General features: G+C 35.5%; 2 protein-coding genes across 3 annotated transcripts; one reads left to right on the top strand and one right to left on the bottom strand.

Moving 5' to 3' along the window:
- Positions 1 to 1,196: 1,196 nt before the first annotated feature.
- Positions 1,197 to 6,371, top strand: LOC126692029 (homeobox-leucine zipper protein ATHB-22-like). The gene is made up of 3 exons (XM_050387432.1): positions 1,197 to 1,727; positions 2,910 to 3,244; positions 5,788 to 6,371. The coding sequence occupies exons 1-3, from the start codon at positions 1,637 to 1,639 to the stop codon at positions 6,040 to 6,042; spliced, it is 681 nt and encodes a 226-aa protein (XP_050243389.1). The 5' UTR covers positions 1,197 to 1,636; the 3' UTR covers positions 6,043 to 6,371.
- Positions 6,372 to 14,618: 8,247 nt separating this feature from the next.
- On the bottom strand, positions 14,619 to 16,534 carry LOC126692027 (60S ribosomal protein L24-like). Of its 2 annotated transcripts, XM_050387430.1 has the most exons (5): positions 16,388 to 16,534; positions 16,091 to 16,166; positions 15,850 to 15,951; positions 15,139 to 15,287; positions 14,619 to 14,919 (listed from the first exon to the last, which is right to left on the bottom strand). In XM_050387430.1, exons 1-5 carry the CDS (start codon positions 16,396 to 16,398, stop codon positions 14,763 to 14,765), a joined length of 495 nt encoding a protein of 164 aa, XP_050243387.1. In that variant the 5' UTR covers positions 16,399 to 16,534; the 3' UTR covers positions 14,619 to 14,762. The 2 variants fall into 2 exon arrangements, with proteins under 2 accessions (XP_050243387.1, XP_050243388.1); XM_050387431.1 differs by lacking the exon at positions 16,388 to 16,534 and having other exon boundaries at positions 16,091 to 16,177.
- Between the last annotated feature and the right edge of the window lie 3,971 nt (positions 16,535 to 20,505).

Raw genomic sequence — 20,505 nt, 5'->3', positions numbered from 1 at the left:
CTGTGGTCTCATTCAATTGCAATAAAAGAAACAAGCCCAGCCCAAAGAGATAGAGGTAGAGGAGGGTGGTACAGCTTTCTTCGGTGCTAGCCTGCCAACTTTTAATAAGGTGGTGTGGTACTAGTGAAAGAGTAGTAGGATACTAGGATGAGCCCAAAGTTTTCTTTTTCTCTCTTCTACAGCTCACCCTTTATCTGTCTTCTTTTTTCTTTCTTTTTTTATTGGTACTACAGAAGTGTGGCAGGTGTGCGTAGTAGTACTGTTACTGATTGAATGCCACCCTCTTATGACGTCCCACTCTCCTCGGCTATTCCTACACTGCATTTTGGCTCGGTCCCCTAAATCTATCCACAATTTTTTTTTTTTTGAAAACTCTAGGATCACGAGCCTATTTTCATAATTATCCAATGTGGTTGAGTAGAATCTATGTGAAAATAACAAATAACTAGTCACAATCTATCACAGAGGATAGTTGCGATTTTTGTGAATATGAGTGAAGTTAATTGTGGTTATAAAATAACTCTTTTTTAAAATTAAAAATGCATAAAAAACAAATTCTCATGACAACGAGTGTAATAGATAGATTTGAAGAAAAACATAATTCTAAAATGTTGACTTATTGTTTTGTGATGGGTGACATATCAATTTATAAATGTTATCTGACAAAATTTTGTAGTATTGCTATAAACACTCTTTTTTGTAGAACCTGGTTAATGAGTGTTGAAATACATTGGTTAAGGTTGAATTTTTATTCAATCAATTAGCTTTTTTTTGGGAAGTCGCTTAACATTTCATTAAAGGTGTGTTTCTTTATTAGCTTTTGTTATTTCTTAATGTATTGGGTCGGTTTGATTCATTCTTAACGAGTTTAATAAACTCAAGCACAGTTAACAAATTCTTTTTGAGTTGTGTTTGTTCTACACAAATTATTTTATACACACTCCAAAAAAAATTGAAATGGTGAGTTGTGACTACTTTAATATTTCAGTTGCTTTTTGGAGTGTGTAAAATAGATGTCCGTAACAAATTTAACCCATTCCTCTTTATATATATATATATATATATATATAGAGAGAGAGAGAGAGAGAGAGAGAGAGAGAGAGAGAGAGAGAGAGAGAGAGAGAGAGAGAGAAATGTCGGTTGGATATTGATATAAATGGAAGAATAGGTAAGGGTGGGATCAAAGGTCTCAATCTGGTCCCAATACTCCTGCTCCTATGGAACTGACATATGCCTTCCTTTCTCACGCCTCCTGACTTCTTTCTAGTATCAAAACCTCTCTCTCTTTCTTTGTTTCCTTCTTTTCCTCTCTATAAAACTGAACATATAACTTTGTTGCACCCCAAAAGTGTGGCTGCAAAAGAACCTCACAGAGAGTCACAGAATTCTCTCTCTCTCTCTCTCTCTCACTACGTACTCAGCTCAGTCCTCACTCTCTTTTTGGCACCCTAAAAGAGGAAGAATAGAAACTTACAACACTCGTGTCACGCCTCTCGAACTCAATTTCATCCTCGACTTATCTTTCTCTTTGTGGTCCAACACTCCAACACACTCAACCCCATCTCCGTATCACATTGGATCAAGTTCTTGTTGAATTTGATTTTTGAAGGAAGAGACACAGAAAGTGGAGGCCAATATGGACTGGACTGGGAGCTTAAGACCCTTTGTTCCTCGACCAGAACCTTCTTTAAACTTCCTCTACAACTATAACTACGACCCATATCAAGGTACACCCAATCTTCTCACTATGTATACTGAGTTTATTCTCAAATATCGTTTTGTATTTCTTTTATTTTTCTATGCTGGGAACTTGAAAGAGTACTTCAGGTGGTGCCTTTCGTTTTTATTACCACACTAGGTCTTATTTATAATTCCACCATGGACTAAATTCTAACTCCCTTATATTCTACTTCAGTAACTTCACATTATAAGTTGCTAAATCAGTCTGATCGAGTCCTCTCCTCCTTTTAATTTTATGTCTTTTTATTTATTTACGATAATAATAATAATAATAACCTATGTTTGACCAACTCACTGTGCTTTCTTGGAGAAGTCAAGGACTCAAGGAGTCAAGGGTGGTAGTGATTGGAGCTCACAAACATGCTTTAACACTACTACACTTGGAAGTGCATTGACAGATTTACAAGGGCCTTATAGGTCAATAACATTACTTAGTTTACTCTATAAGAAAAATCATAATACAAATTCCCTCACTCATTCACTCACTTTTTTTTATATAATTTAAATAAACTTGTTCTAATAATTAAATTAAAAAAAAAAAAAAAAAAAAAAATGTTTGGGAGTATACAATATAAAACTAAAAATGGGAATCAAGCAAGAGGAAAAAGATCTGAACTATTAAGATAGATTTATTCCAAGTTTTAAAATATTATAAATTTAAAGGTATATTCAGTATCAAAGAAATTTCATTTCTTAGCATAATATTACACTAAGTATCCATTTGGATATAGTAGCCACAACCAGCGTCTATGTTTCACCTTTTTTTTTTTGAGAAGAGCATTTCATACTTTTTCAATGGGTCACATACACTGTTTTTTGGACCCACAAACCTCTTTTTTCAGCAAAACTTTTATTAAAAATAAGTCCCTAGATATTATTCACACATTTAAAAATTATTTTGCTACAGTGTTTTCAGTTTTCAATTTTCAGTTTTCAGCAATAATCTGTGTTTCACCTTTTTTTTTTTGAGAAGAGCGTTTCATACTTTTTCAGTGGGTCCCATACACTGTTTATAGAACCCACAAACCTCTTTTTTCAGCAAAACTTTTATTAAAAATGAGTCCCTAGATATTATTCACATATTTAAAAATTATTTTGCTACAGTGTTTTTAGTTTTCAATAATAAGCGATATCCAAACACATCCTAAATATGCTTCCTTTACGTTCAGGAATGGAGGTGAAGCATCCGGGAATGGTGGACTCGGGGCACGAGATGTTGTCAGCAATGGAGAAGAACAACTTTGGCAGTTGCCAGGAGAAGAAGAAGCGATTGACGAGTGATCAGCTAGATTCACTTGAGAGAAGCTTCCAGGAGGAGATAAAGCTAGACCCTGATAGAAAGATCAAGCTGTCCAAGGAGCTCGGGCTGCAGCCTCGCCAAATTGCAGTTTGGTTCCAAAACAGGCGGGCTAGGTGGAAGAATAAGCAGCTCGAGCACCTATATGATGTGCTTAAGCAAGAGTATGATGCCGTCTCTAGGGAGAAGCTGAAACTTCAAGAAGAGGTTAGCCTTATTCTCTAATACTATTTTGCTGTTTTGCACTGGTGAAAAAGCTCACTTTTACTATTACCCATGCAATCTTGAATCTATAAAGATAGTATATTAGTATTCTATCTCTTTTATTATTTTCCCCCCCTTTGAAAGAGTATACTCTCGATATCGGTTTGGAGAAATTTTCTTTCAAACAAGTTATATGCATTCGCTCTGTGATAATTTAAAATATTATTTACGTGTACTTTTAATTACATAAATCATGTAACGTATTTAAAAAGGTTTAACGATTTGTATGATTTAATAGATGTTAATTTTATAAATTAATCAACACATAATAGATTAGAGTTTTGAAGGAAAACTTTTTATTTTTCTTTTTAATCATAAATTTTAAATTTTTACCTCATTTTTTGTTATCTATTTTTAGTTGGAGATTTTATCAGCTTCAAAAAGTATTATATCATACATTTTTAGTTGGGGATTTTCAACTTGAAAAAGTATTATACCATACATAGTTAAAATCATCTACTGTGTGAATCCTTTTTCACCATTCCACCTTTGAATTTTTTCAAGTTTATTGAGACATGATGAGACATCACTTTGGCACAAAGTATCGACAACAACAGTGATCCTCATAGTTTATTATTATTATTGAAAATAAAAATCAGTGTTCCTTTTTTGTTCAATAATGCTAGTAGTAGTACCAAACATAAACACATATTTTGCCACAACTTTCTACGCAATAGTTAGACTGTAATTAATTGTTTTTCACTATCACAAACTCATCATTCATTTTTTCTTTGTCACTCACAATCAACAACGTATAACGATTGTGACCAAGTGAGAGGCACTTGCATTTTTGTTTTTTGCTATTGCTTGTGGAGACAGGATCTGAAGATTTTAGTGATTTCAGTAGTTTGCATGTCCCCCTATTCAATTCAAATAAAACAATTTGAGCCATCGTTTTCATCATGGTGTATACACCATACAATGCTTGCTTGGAAACTCATTTGGATTGGGGGTACCTTTCTCCTAAACGCGCTCGCGTGTGAGATAAAACCTGTGGGACACATCTAGGACGTTTATCGTACATCGCGTTCGTATTGCTTTGAATTAAAATTAAAAGTTTAGGGCATGTTTGGCAGCCCTACTCAAACACAAAACTACACATTTTAAACAATATAATACATATTTCTACACACTTTTTCATTTACACGTATATTAAAAACACTCAAACAACAAAACTCAAACTAACTCACCAAACAGGCCCTAATGTTGAGTATGTGTGCGTTTGGAACGCACATTTTTTGTGCGTTTCTGCGTTTGGTTGAAAAATAATGGTTCTCATGCACTGTTCATGAGACCCGTAAGTATTCATCCACACGTATATCAAAAACACTCAAACAACAAAACTCAAACTAACTCATCAAACAGGCCCTAATGTTGAGTATGTGTGCGTTTGGAACGCACATTTTTTGTGCGTTCTTGTGTTTGGTTGAAAAATAATGGGTCTCATGCACTGTTCATGAGACCCGTAAGTACTTTTTTTAGTAAAAAAAAAAATTAAAACTGGGTTCCACGATACTATTCACACATTTAAAAATTATTTTACTATAGTGTTTTCAGTTTTCAACAATAAGTGATATCTGAACAGACCCTACATATATGTTCTTGTCTTCTCTCACAATTTCACAATATCCACACAAAAACCTTAATTCTACAAATCTTTTAGAATGGAAAAAAAAAATTAAAAAAAGGGAGGGAGGTTGGGGTTACAAATTTATTTATTTTACTTTTTAATTTTAGAAATTTTACAATGTTCTTATTATGTCAAATACATGTTGGTAATGCTTTCAAGTTATTATACAAAGATGGGTTTTTTTACTCCTTAAAAAAACTAGTAGAAATGTTATTTGAATAATCAACATTTTTCAACTAATAACATTTTAGCTAAAAAATTTTTTTGTTCTTACGAGAATAATTAGGATTCAAATCTTGCATTGTTCTAACTATCAAATTATTTTAAAAAATAAAAATAAATCAAAGAGTGATAAAAGCTTCGAGATTGATCACATCCTTCAGGATGTTGATGAACTAGTCAACTAGGTATTGAATACATTATCCTTGCATCTTAATTGTACGTGTATATGACAATATATGTATGCATAGTTGGAAACAACTGTATATTATAGCAAAATATGTGTGTAAATATATGTCTATATATAGAAGCACACACACAAATACTGTGTATAAATTTTGTTTGTTTCCATTGAAATTAAGCTCTTAAATTCAAATTTAAGTTGACATTTCTATTGAGAAAGTTTTTAATACATATCGTACGTATCCGTGTCCTTCTTGTCGGTGTCCAACGTTTTAAAAAATTGTCAGTTTCCTTCCAGTGCTTGATGGCGCTAGTACGAGCCGCCTATTTTTTGTCCATTACAAGACATATTAAATAAGGATTGTAAAAGTAAAAACATCGATCAGATTTGGACATAAATTAATGTACTCGTTTGTTTCAATTTATACCATTTAAAGTTGGGTTGGTGGTGTAGGTTATGAAATTGAAAGCAATGCTGCAGAGAGAGCAAGCTACGAGGAAACAAGTGTCGACAACAGGCTACACAGAAATCTCTGGGGAAGACACAGTTGAGAGCACCTCTGTGGCCATTAATGGCTGTAATAACAAACCAAGAGGAACCGACCATCATCAAATTGCAGACTGCAACTTTCTCTTCAGTGTCGAAGAGTATAACCCAGTAGCATCATCACCAGCTTACTGGGCTGGTCTGCCTTCTTATCCCTCGTAACGAGGCTCTTTTATTTGGGGCGGTGTTTATTACACATAGTGTGTAGATCCACACATTGGCCAAAATGAACTGAGCTCGTCAATCGTCATGATGAGTTCAATTCATTTTAACAGTATGTGCATCCACACACATGTGTAACAGGTTTTTCTTAGTTGTCCGTATAGTCTGTGTTAGTGTGAGTTTAGCTTAGTAGAGAATCAGAGTGATGAGTACTTAAGTTTCCCTACTGAGAGCACTGCAGAGTTGAAGAAACTAAAGAGACACTATGTCGTCTCCAGAACAATCATTAACTTATTTACTTTTATTATATGCTCTAATTGTTATGGTTACTCTTGTTCTTCTGATGGTTTTCAGTTTCTTATTTGTTTTATTTTTTTAATTATATGGCATGCTTTTATTGCTATAAAATACCAAATTAGTTATACTTTAAAGGTACCTAAATTACGAGTGCTAAATCATGTTTAAAATTAGATAACTTGGGTTATAAGTTATAACTCATTTTAATATTTAATCTGATCCATAAAATAAATATCCTAACACCTTTGGGAACATATTTAGCCCAACTTATTCATTGGTTCAGTGAAGCCTCTAGTGAAATAAGGTAACACAGTTATTGCAAAACTAATATGGATCACAGACAACTATAAAATAAGGTAGAGATGTTCATAGAGCATCAGTGTGATGTTGGTTTTGGGCTCTCCAATGCTGAAGTTAGAGAGGGTTATCTCTATCTTTTTTTAAACTCGAGTTTTAGAGAATTATATTTGCAAAATATGAGCATATATACCTACTACCTGATGTAGAGCCCTCTTTACATATGGTTGAACTTGAATGAGACCTCGAGTTAGATTTTCTACTAGAAATCTTCCTTTTAATTTACTTGCGGAACACATCAAGAATTCTTGTAGATCAAGGTTATTATTGTTTGCTAACCAAATAGTTTCCTTCTTTAGAGTAACTTGAATATAACCGAGCTAGTTGACTGGATTCTTAATTAATTGATTACCTTACTCAACTATATAAATTTCGTGCAGTTAGTCGAGCTTACATATGATCAGGTTAGATGTCCTACTAGGCTTAATACTCTCTAATTAGCCATGCTAACTTGCTATTTGTGATGCATAGCTTGACCATCACTAACAAATTATTCTTCTTGTTTTAATACCATAGTCCACCCACTCTGAGCTAAGGAGAGTAGGAGACCACTAATTCTAAGTTTATCACAATCAGCCCTTAATATATATGCCCAGTGTTACTAAGTCCATTGAGCTCTAAGCCCACTTTTGATTTCTTCTATTGTACACATATATGTACAGCAGACACTATGCCTCCTTCTTTTTTTTCTTTTTTTTCTTTTTTTTTTTTCTTTTTTTTTTTTTTTTTGAGGTACATATATGCCTCCTAAATAAAGACACCTCATATACAATTTATTTGCATTGAGTACAATTGAATTATTCAATAATTCTAAAAAAACCAAAGAAAATCCTATGACACCACATGCAAATGCAAAAGGAGAAAAAGATGGAATTCTAATCACACTGCCTTGTAAACAAAGTCGTCTCTAAATCTAAAAAGATCTAGCCAATCCAAACTGTAATGTCTCAAAGAATTTCCTACATTTTTTTATTATCAAACTACTAGGAATTCATTAATTCAAGGAAAAAGTTTTTTTTTTAAACCCCTAACCTTGTACTTTTAAATGTATCAGTTTAAACCTCATATTTTTTTTTAGAGCAATGTCTATTTTACACACTCACTTATACACACTCACCCACCCACCCACTTTGGCACAAAAATCGTGGTTTTAGATACGATTTTCAACTTGGAAATCATGACTTCAAATCATAATTTTTGTTCAAAAAACTAAATGTATGTACTGTTTGAGTGAGCGAGTGTGTGCAACATAAATTTCCCTTTTTTTCTTATTGTATCAACCAAAACTACACTTGTATGTGTGTACATTACTATAAGAACAAAACTACGGTATAGTACCTTAGATGATGTGACTACTTAATTAAAAAATACATTTCCATCCCATGAGAAAAAATCTACAAGGCAAAATCTTAAAAAGAGAATCTAAAGAGCAGCACTTAAGTATTGTACCTAAATCTTACCCTTATTATAAATGAGTGTTTATAATAGAAATTTCCCTTTTTTTTATTATGTCAACCAAAACTGCACCACTTCATTAGTTGGATGGAACTATAACACAATAAAAATGCATATATAACAACATGATTTCCAATTGATCTAAGAATGAAAAACAGATCAAGTCATTAACCACCACCATTTTTTTGAAACATCTCTTCGGAGAGAGAGAGAGAGAGAGAGAGAGAGAACAAAAAATGCCAAAAACTATAGTGTAAAAAAAAAAAAAAAAAAAAAAAAATCCTTTAATTCAAGTAGCCCAAAACACGACAAATAGGGGCTTTGACCCCTTGTCTAGGTACGGTATACCGGCATTTAGGAACAGAATGGTGGACAGGCAGAACCAAAGATAGTGTGTAAAAATCCTTCACAAAGCTAAACCTTCGAAAAGTTATCCTAGCTCTACATGAATCTTAACTACTCTGAGAGAGCGGACATATGTCTCTCTGTCTGACTCCCCTCGCTGCAGTTTCCAGTGTTGAACTCCTACAATCTCGGGTATTTCTGCTACAAACTCCATTATTTACCACCTAATTAATTGAGGTTTGAAGTTTCCAAAAAAAGAAAAACCAAAGTTTACTGAGGCTGCAACTTGCAATACACTAATTGTAGTTCAATTCAATTCTTCAGATTCACATAAAAGCATTGTCCTCACCTGACTAGACCTCTGACTTTGTGAAGTTTTTCCAGAGCTGGTGGTAATGGCAGCGTACAAAACATATATAAAAGCATTGTCCTCGATTCAATTGATGAAACAAGGGTTCATCATATCCCCTACGAGGACCTGATTTTACACAGTGAAATTAAGATGGGTGCTCTGTAAGTTTCTAAAACAAACTATTTAAGGGGTCCACTATTTTTTATTAAACTTGAATGCACATCCTTGAGTAAAAAAAAAGTTCAGTCAATTAAAGAACCAAGCAAGATGAATGTGATAATGTGAAAGAACTATGTGATGAGGGATAATAAGCCATCCAAAGTTTCTCTTTGTAGCATTTACATGTAAATGTACATGTCTGGCTTACACAAATTAATTAACACCTGAGATGCATAAGTGTAACACAGATGGATGACATGACACATCTCCTATGTATATATGGATGGTCTTCTCTTTATATTGGGTAAAATTCACTGAAAATTAGTGCCTCTTATTGATATAAATGCTTCCTTCAAGATGTACCAACCACTTCTGATCCATTTACAGCCCAAGTTCTACAAACTGGCTTTTGTCTCGTGGACCACCAAAGCACTTCTGAAAACGCCAGTGTTGTACATTAGTCTGCCATCATATGGCCTGCTTGTCCACATAAAGGAAACTCTATCGGCTTTGAAGCCTTGTTTAGATTGTCCCAGACTCGCAGTGATATGACTTATTAGCATACGTTGTGGGGTATACCCGCATTTAGGAACAGAATGGTGGACATGCAGAACCAAATTAAGTTATTGTGTAAAAATCCTTCAAAAAGCTAACCCTTCGAAAAGTTACCCTAGCTCTTCATGAATTATGACCACTCTGAGAGAGCGGGCTTATATGTCTCTCTGACTCCCCTCGCAGTAGTTTCCAGCGTTGAACTCCTACAATCTCCGATATTTCTGCTACAAACTCCATTATTTACCACCTAATTGAGGTTTGAAGTTAAAATTTAAAAAAAAAAAAAAAAAAAAACCAATGTTTACTGAGGCTTCAACTTGCAATACACTGTAATCCAATTCAATTCTTCAGATTCACATAAAAGCGTTGTCCTGATCACCTGACCAGAGCATTCACTAGGCCTCTGACTTGTGAAGTTTTTCCAGAGCTGGTGGTAATGGCAGTGTACAAAACATATATAAAAGCATTGTCCTCAATTCAAATGGTGAAACAAGGGTTCATCATATCCCCTATGGGTGCTCTATAAGTTTCTAAAACAAACTATTTAAGGGGTCCACTATTTTTTATTAAAACTTGAATGCACATCCTTAGAGTAAAAAAAAAGTTCAGTCAAAGAACCAAGCAAGATGAATGTGATAGTGTGAAGGAACCATGTGATGGGGGATAATAAGCCATCCAAAGTTTCTCTTTGTAGCATTTGCATGTAAATGTAAATGTCTGGCTTACACAAATTATTTAACACTGGACATGCATAAGTGTAACACAGATGGATTTCATTACACATCTCCTATGTATATATGGATGGTCTTCTCTTTATATTGGGTAAAATTCACTGAAAATTAGTGTTTCTTATTGATATAAATGCTTCCTTCAAGATGTATCAACCACTTCTGATCCATTTACAGTCCAAGTTCTACCAACTGGCTTTTGTCTCGTGGACCAACAAACCACTTCTGAAAACGCCAGTGTTGTACACTAGTCTGCCATCGTCTGGCCTCCTTATCCACATACAGGAAACCCTATATACCGGCAAGGGCAAAGGATTATCATCATGTTACCCCTTTTCTCATCAATGGTTATCTTTTGCATCAAATATGTACTTATCATCTCTTACGGTACGTAGATTTTATAGTTGTGTGGGATCCATATACTATAAGAAAAATGATATATATATATATATATATATATATATCTGATGCATGACATACTTTGTCATATTATAAGCCTCATCTGACAAAGATAAATCATCTCCCAACATCCTCGAATTTACTCTATAAAATTTGGGGAGTAACCCCTGCAATTGTGTTTCCAACAGATTAGCCATTAAAGAGGCTTTTCTTTTTCCCCCCAAGCTGCAGTGGTTCTCAGGGAGGGAACTACCAATATAGTCTTAAGGGGACCATGCCCCTCTAAGTCTTTATTTATTTTTTCTTTTAAGAAAATATTATATATAGATATTAGATACATATATTTTAAAATTTAGGTCAAAAAGTTATACTTCGCACCCCAAATTTTAAAAATTAATCTACATAACCCAAAAAATAATTTGGTCACCCTACCAATTTCCTGTGGCTAGTGGTGCCTCTCCAAAACAAAATTCTACTTTTAATAAGAAATCCCTAGATACTACTAGCATCAATTTGTTTGGCTTAAAAAAATCAAATGATTGTGTTGACTTTTTTTTGGGTTCAAATTTGAATGATTATGTGTGACACTATGCTGTTTGCTACTCGAGACTTAAAGTTTGAAATTTTAAGATTTGAATTTTTCTATCTTTACCTAAACGTTTGGATTTTTCTTCTTAATAAACAACACGCTAGAAGAATATTAGCCATGTTAGAGTATAATATAATATTGAGCAACTGAATTAATGTGGTTCGAACTTTTGTTTGTGTTTGAGTTTTTTATATTTTTTTGATTTATAAACTATGATTCAACTATAATATATATATATTGATAACATATGGAATTTTTATAAAGAAAGAAAAGCCCTTCTAACTCACTTTTAACTAATAAAACCTACAAGGCTACAAATAACCAACCTCACCCAAGTAATCTAGAGACATTCACACCAAACAAGCTAAGTAGAGGAAATTCGACAATAATATTTGACTTTTTGAATTATGAATATTGTCAAAACTAGATTTAACAACAAATTGGAATGATTTTCTAACATAAACTTTCATTAAACGGATATTATTATAAAAATTTGTAAAACCAATTATAATGGTTTGAGAGGAATTTTTTTTAAAAAAATCTAAATATAATTTGACATGTGGTTAAATGCAAATTATTATTATTATTATTGTGTGGACAGACAAACCGAGCACATTTATTTGGTTATGGGCCATGCCCAAGGACGAGCAAACACCCAATGATGGTTAAAGGGTTTGTATAAACCTAAGTCAATAGGTAGAGGAGAAAGGAGGAGAGTGGCGAAGCAACTGAGGTTCTCAAGGAGCAAAGTCACCTCGGGAGAGTTTTAGGAAGTCAACCATTTCGGAAAGATAAGTTTCAGGGGAAGCAGCAAAGCTAGACTAAAAATGAAAGAAGAAATATCTGGAAAGGAGGTTGTCACCACCACATTAAATACACTATACCAAATGAACTGGCCGCATTTATGAAGAAATGACACCTGAACAATGTCATCCTAGCTCACAGTTCCTCACATAGCTTCCAAGAGGTCTTGATGGGTCAAGCATCTAAGGGATTTCCTAGAAAATCAACAATTGGAGGGCTGAGATATAGAAGTGATGGACTATATAAGCGAATGGCCACCACAAAAATGGGGCATGTAATCTAAAGAAGGAAGAAAAAAGAAGAACACATTGTACACAGATAAACTTGATTAAATACAAGAACATTCCATCCTTAAGCTTGACTGAGAAGCAATACTTTCAACAGTTTGTGTATCAAATCTTGTTATATTGGACCTAATCTATAGAAGGTCTGCTCTTAATTAGCGTGTTAACTTGTTTACTAAACCCACTCTCTAACAAATTCATTGCTTTGAGCTTTTTGAGCTAGCTTCCACTGTTCTACGTGGGCCTAGGCACCAATCTCAATCCTATTATTATTATTATTATTATTATTATTATATATTAATTTAGTTTCGAATTTTAGTATATTTTTAATTTTTGAATGATAAAACATTTATTGGTTTATGCTTTGACCTGAAATGTAAAATCCTAGCTTTCTCTATGGTGTTTGTAGAATCATTGCCTGTATATTGTAAGTTGTAGCTAACCATTAATTTGAATAAAATAACGAGATCTTTCTTCTGAGGTGGTATCCCCTATTTCCGTCACATAATACTTTTTTTTTTTTTTTTTTGGTAAACCGTCACATAATACTATAATAGTGAACCTTTCACAACATGAGAGCCCCCACCAATGTATACGACTTACATGTTGTGAAAGCCCATTTGAGACCATTTCATTTGAGATCATTTTTCCTCTCTCGACATACACTCTCTGATATCATTTCTCTAACCCACCCCCCCTCCCTCTCACACACGGGAAGGTTTGAGAGATATGCGTTACATATGCTTGATACATGATACTCTTTCCTAAGACAAACCCAAGTTCACCAGCTTGATAGCACACTATTTATAGGTTACATATGCTTGATACATGATACTTTTTTCCTCAGACAAACCCCAGTTCACCCGCCTGATAGCTCACTATTTATAGGGTGCGGACCAGCCTGGGGCCTCGTAGCATGGACAAGATGATCACTGCCTCCAAAGATGTTATTAACAAGATGGATGTCCAACACAGCCACTGCAAAGATGGCCGCAAAGCTCTCCAGCCCCCTTCTCCCTACCACTCTCTCACTCAGTCACTCTCTCTCAAATGGTTCGACAGAAAATAGAATAGGGGGGAAATTTTGATTGCCTTTTGTTCTGAATTGGTTTTGGTTTTGGTTTTGGTTTTGATCTCTGGGTTTAAATTTGGTTTGGATTTTGATCTGTGTATGATTTGAATTGGGATGCCTGGTATCAATTGGTTATGGAGGGTGGTTTCCATCTATCTATTCTTGAGGGTGACGGTGACTGGGTTTAGATAACAGTTTAGGTGTTAGTTATGGTGGTTCTAGTTGGTATAATACTGAAAGTGGGAATGTATATTTAAATGAAAATAGTATAAGTAAATAGTATTTAAATAAAACAGAGACAGAAGAACCCAGAGTGCTACACAGAAGAGCCTAGGACAAAGGCTTGCTCAGAGCTAATTACATCAGAAAGAACAGCGGGGGCAGAGCCCAAAAAAAAAATTAATTAGCTAACCTATTATTTAGAGACCAGGAAGCTAGTACATGGGCTGCCATGTTAGCTACTCTTAGGGTCCACTTGAATTCTAAAGAATGAACCATGTGAGCTAAAGACACAGTATCAGCAGTTATCACCTCAATTCTCCATGGAGGCCTAGAGCTTGAATCTAATAAGTGGCTTCCACTAGAGATTTTTTGAAGTAAAAAAAGTGATCAACTGGAGATGATGGGTGTTTAGTTAAAGGAAAAAAAGAAATTGGCCAAACTACTGAAGATGGTCTTTACATAAAATTCCCAGCAACTATTCAAAAAACCAGATATGGGTAGCAGCCTAGCACTTGGTGCACAGTAGTAAAACACACAATTCTTTGCAATAATAAACACCTGTGTGGAATCTTTCATTATAAGTTTATTATAACTACTAACAAAAAACAGCCAACAATTCCTTGAATATGTATTGTGTACCAAACTGCTTTGCTTCCAAGGGCTACAGTTTTATTCAGAATAACACTAGATTATGAAAAGCTCATATAAGTTTAGCAAAAGCACACTAGCAGTAACTTCTGGGCAAATGCTAATGCTAAGTTTCACACATTCACCTCAACCCACCCACCGTGAATAATGTGCAAGTACTCAGATGCCATAAGACTCATAACAGCAACAATTGCAAATTCACACGGTAGTAATACCCCTTCCCCCCGAAGAAAAACAAAACAGCAATCAGCAGGTTTCAATTTTGTGTAAAAACAGTTAAACGCCAAAATCGACTAAATAACTAAACATCTTCAACAACCAGGTGCCAGGCATACGATAAAAAGACGGGGAAAAATGATTGCAACAAGACCAATCAATTCTTACACAGCATTCAAAAATGAAAGATTGTACTAACTGTTACTCCATGAAAAGAAAATACGAACAAAACAGTGGCTCAGCGCTTTCCACCACCACCTCCAAGCTTAGGACCCTTCGGTGCAGCTCCCTTGGGATTGCTACCCTTACCCTGCGACTTCTGTGTTTTGGCAACTACTTCTGCCTTCTTTGCCTTCTTTTCATCCTTTGTTTTCTTGATCCTTTCCTTAATTTCACTGCAAAATACATTCAATCAGTATGTCAAAATCTCCTTGTAATCCATATATAATAGTCAGTAAACCAATCCTACACATAAAAAACTTCCGTGGGCGAGGAAACACTAAAAGAACAATTAGGATGTTCACAAGATTTAACATGAGTCACATAACAATAGAAAATATATCATAAAATGAAAAAACTGTCAATCCAAAAGTAGAAAATACAAGAAAACACACCGGAGAGCAGCTTCCCTAGCAGCATCACGAACTTCTGGCTTCTCAGCTCTCCTCTTCTGGATAATCTCTAAGGTGGCACCAACGATGGACCTAGAGTAGGGCTTCTTGGCAGCACGTCGCCTCTTCTTCACAGCCTCTTGAGCAATATCCTAAGTGTGTCAAGACCATAGGCACATTCAATCAATTTGGGAAAATATATCGTAAGGTTTTCAACAATTTGGAATACGAAGCAATATATATTATCTTGCCTAGAAGCAATAGCGGTGCAAGAGTTCTCAAACCAACTTAATATCCAAATTTTTTTCTAGGCTAAGATACTAACACATCTAATTAAAGCTAAGTTATTGGAAACAGGCAAAACTTGTCCAATTCAACCAATTAATTTCAACATTGTGGTTGCATTCACCAATGTAGCACAAAATGGATCATCATCTCTCAAGGACAACTAAATTCAACTATATGGTTGTGTTAGCCCAATGCACCTAAGTAATTATGGGTGCATTTGTATAAGCTGTTGGAAAACTATGTTTTGAGTTTAAAATGAGCGTTCGTAAAAAAGCTATGAGTTTTTGGGTTTTAAAAACGCTATTTTAATCTCCCAAAACTCCTAACCAAAAGTACCCTATACCTAAGTTTTGTCTATAAGTAAATTCCGACCCAAGTGCAAGACATAATCTTCAAATCATATACAAAATTCAAAAGGTTTCACACCTTCTTATGTTGCTTTCTGTACATGGCGGTCCAGGTAAGCTTCGATGGCTTCAATTTGTTGTGGAAGTACCTCTTGCATTTTGAATTGAGAAACAGGAACACCTAATGAAATTTGAAAGACAGGACAAAAAATACCCACCACATTGTCAAACATATCAATGAAAAAAAAACAAAAGCCAAATCAACTCTATTCAAAAACACGCGGCAACACTAGAGACAGAACCTTAAATCGTTAAACTACCTGAGAATCAGAACGAATAAACCTAATGCCTCTCCCAGGGTATATCTTGGATCCACTGAAACGACACAGTTCCGTCCTGATATTCATTTTTCCAACATCATCGTATATATTAATCGTTAGATTTGAACAGCGTATCAAACAACAACTTTAAATATTATTATCTTTGACTCAGAGAAACACGAGCTGATTCTATGTTTGGATTAAGATTATTTATTAAGCATGAACCACATGAAAAAAAGTCATTTCTATTTTGAGATCCTAGTTCTGATTTAGCTAGAGAGAGAGAGAGGAACATACTTGAGAACCATGGCTGCTGGTTTGGTTGCTTAGCTGCGCGCCTTACCTTCGATTGCAGAGAAAGAGAAACCCTAGAAAGGTGAATCGGTGAAAACGCGGTATATGTATATCAGGAAAGGATAATAAATAGCCCTTCTATTTGAAAATAACTACGAAAATGCCACTTTGATGAGGAGCTCTATTGCTACTTTGCTAGGCCCAAATAGTTAGCCCTATTTTAGCCTAAAATTCAGATCAAAATGGTTAAAGCCCGTTTCAGGTACTTAGCCAACCAGCTCGTCCTTTGTTTTAGATGGATCCTATTGCTCGGCCCAATTTGTTGCATAAAGGAGGGTACTAGGACTGTCCACGGGTCGGTTTGTACCCCAACCCAGAACCAACCCGCCAAATTCAGGTGGCAGAGAAGCTAACCCACCGCCAACTGCCAAAAACCACAGATCAAATCAGTTTTGATTCGAGTCGGCGATGATTTGTTTTGGGTCAAAACCGACTAATCTTAACAGTGGAGATCTTAACATCGGTGGTGGTAAAGATCTTGACGGATCTCGTTGAAATCTGGCCAGATTTCGATGGATCTCATCAAAATCTGGACGGATCTCATCGAGATTTGGCCTGATTTGGCCGAATTTGAGTCTGGAGAGAGGAGGAATCCAATCAGGTCAGTTGGACTTGGTTTTCATGCAAACGACTCGCCGAATTCGGTTTCTGAAAATAAAAATCCACCGTCAATGGCTGGTCAATCAGGTTTCAGTCCAAGTTGGTCGGTTTAGGTGAGTGGGTTGGGTTGCGGGTTAGGATGGACAACCCTAGAAAGTACCATGGCCTAAAATATTTTTAGTATTTTTTTTTTTTTAATGTCTGTGATGGCTACTTACCCATGATGGATGGGGTTACCCATTGTTGAGATCTAAAAAGTCACAATGTTGCACCAAGGCCCAAAATGGCACTGAGAATTGAACTTCTTAAAAAATAAAAATAAAAATTACTTGAGCCTGCAATAAAGAAAAAAAAAGATGATAGGTCCAAATCCATTGAGGGTTTTAAGGAGGAACCCAAACCCACAAATGGGTAAGCCTTAGAATTCATGAAACAAAGGGAATAAGAAAAGCCTAACCCGCCAAGGTCAGAAAATCGCTAGGAAGCCTAGTGGTAAGAACTGGGCTGGGATACCTAAGGACTACTAGGAACTCGGGATCCTCGGGATGTACAGCAAAGCCAAGGTTGGATTAAGACAGTTCAAGGAGGGTGCTAAGAAACACAAGGAATGAGAAACATATATGTCTCAATCAACCACCCAATGATGCAGAAAGGAATTAGAAGGCTTGGGAATCAACAATTCATGAATAATGGGCTAGTACCTTGGGGAACCCAGAAAGAAGAACCATGAAGGGAAGTGGCTGGGAAACTTTCAACCTGGTAGGAAGGAATAAGTTCACATGGGAAATATGATAAAGGGAAAGGCAGCTAAAAGCTGAGTCTGAAAATGTGGGGTTTAGAAGCCTCGAAGGAAGAAGGTCCAAAGGTCAGCTATTTAAGGACACCCCATAATGGAAAGTCAACAAGAGACTTTTGGGGAAGAAACTCAAAAAAAATAAAATTATGAGGAATGAGGAAAGGACCAGCCACTAATGTTACCAGCACAACATTGGTTCTAGTACTCAGGGAGCAAATGGGGGGAATCAGTGATATCCTAGGAACCCTAAGATGACACTATAAAGAGGAGAAGCAAACAATAGTGAAAAGCAGTCAGCAACAGTGAATTAGAGTAAAATCATTGAGAAAACTCTATTAGAATTCAAAAAAAAAAGAAAAAAAAAAAAGGGAAATACTGGCTGGTATCCCCAAACAACCACTAGAAAACATATTTGGATTCAAACTTTGCAAGTCTTAGAGGCCTAAAGAGCTATCTAAGTCTGTGATTTTTAAATTTATTTGGACCTTGTAACACATCCTAGTGAGCATAGTGTATATTGAGGGCCAAAATTTCATAAGAAAACCTATTCCATGAAAAGTAAGGAAAGACCATGGGTCTTAACAAAAGAAAACCCAATTCATGAAGTTAAAAAGGACCATGAAGGCCCAAAGTTCCAAAAAGAAGGAAAAAGAAGGAAATAATAAAGAAAAAAGAAGAGGATCTCGGTCAAAGGACATGCAACAAGGATCTCGGGTAAGACCAGAGGACATGCAGCAAGGATCTCGGCTAGGCCAGAGGATATGCAGCAAGAAGAATCAACATCAAGGCCCTATGTATGTTCAAATTTCCAGCAAAAAGACCATTAGAAATCCAGCAAAATCCAGTGAAAGAACTGGGCTGGGATACTTAGAGGCTCAAGATCCTTGGGACGTGCATCACAGCGTGGGATTGAGACAGCTCAAGAGGGGTACCACAAAATACAAGAAACGAAGAACATATATGTCATTCTCAAGCACCCAGTGGTACAGCAAAGAACCAGAAAGCTTGGAGAGTGACAATTCATGAACAAAAGGTCGGTACCTCGGGGAACCCAGAATGAAGAACTATAAGGGGAAGTGGCTGGGAAAACCTTCAATCTAGCAAAAATGGATTCCGCTCACCTGGGAAAAATGACAGCAAGGAAAGACAACCAAAAGCTGAGTCTAAAAAGTAAGAGACCTTGAAAGAAGAGAGATTAAAGGTTAGCTGCCCAAGGATGCCTCGAAATGGAAAGTCATCAAGTGACTTTTAGAGGAACAACATTAAAAGATGAAAACTATCAGAAACAAGGAAAGAACCAACCATTAAAATGGCTGACATAACAGTAGCTTTGGTACCTAGGGAGCCAAGGGGGGAGAATCAGTGGTATCTGAACCTTAGAATGACACTATAAAAGGGGAAGACAGCCAACATTGAAAGGGGGATGGAGTAATAGAAAATCACAACAGAATCGTTGAGAAAACTCTGTCAAAAACTCAAAGAAAGTAGTGAAATATCTTCCGGTATCTTAGAAACAGCCACTATAGCACATACTTGGATTCAAAAGAATTCAAACTTTGCAAGTCTTAAAGGCTTGGATAGCCATCAAAATCTGTAATTTTTGAACTTATTTGAACCTTGTATAACGTCTTAGTGAGCACATTGTAACCATAATTAAGAAAAACTAATGAAGTATTTCTTATTAATTTGAGGATCCTGAACAATTGTTTTGTGTATTTCCTAATTACTTTGCATTCCTTTTGCTGTTTTCATTGTTATTCAATACAAATATTGTCGTTTGCTAGTTTATGTGTGTTGTAGGAAGCTTGCCTTGTGCACCACTTGGTTCTTAAACAATCCCTTTAGCTGCGGTGAACCAAGCCCAGTCCACCAAACTACAACTATTTGGCCCAGGATCCTTAGGCCTGTGTGCTAAAGAAAAATGCACTCTCATAGTGTATTGCACAGTTAAGAAAATAATGGAATATTTTGCATTGTTTTAAGGATCCTTAATACTTCATTTTTGTGTCTTTCCTTGTCACTTCGTTTCTTTGCTGTTTCAATGCATGTATTTATTGTTTGTTAGCATGTATGTGTTGTACGATTCGTGCTCTGTGCATCATCTGGTTCGTAATCAGCCCATTTAGCTGCAGTGAACCAATTCCAGTCCCTTAAAACAACAAGTAAATGGTCCAAAATCTTTATTTCTACTTAGGCCTGGGTATTGTCCAAAAAGGACCCCCACACCCATTAACCCATGGGTGAGGGAACAAAGTCCAACATAGGCCAAGTCACATTTGTGTAATCTCACCTTAGCAATTCTCACAAAGATCCAATCGTTTTAATGTTTCACTTGGTGACAAAGCTTATATTAACTAGATCAACATTTTTAGTACTTCATATATTTTTTATAAAGCTTGTCTATGCATTTGGATTTTTTTTTTTTCAATGTAATTTAATCATGCTCTATAACCAATTCCAAGAGGTATCCAATTCAATCAAAGACCATGTCTTATAAAGCGAAGATCATTAATTCGAACATTTTCTTCCCACGACTTGTATTGGTGCTATTACTTTTATTTTATTGTTATTGATTTTTGTTGATGGTAGTTTTCACAAAAAAATTTCTACAACCTTGATTTGACTAAGCCCAACTTTCTTGTGGGTCCAATTCATATATTATAAT

The sequence above is a fragment of the Quercus robur genome, chromosome 7 (assembly GCF_932294415.1).
Source record: "Quercus robur chromosome 7, dhQueRobu3.1, whole genome shotgun sequence".
Taxonomy (NCBI): Eukaryota; Viridiplantae; Streptophyta; class Magnoliopsida; order Fagales; family Fagaceae; genus Quercus; species Quercus robur.
The sequence above is the reverse complement of the archived record's forward strand: the minus strand, read 5'-3'. Positions and strand labels throughout refer to the sequence as shown.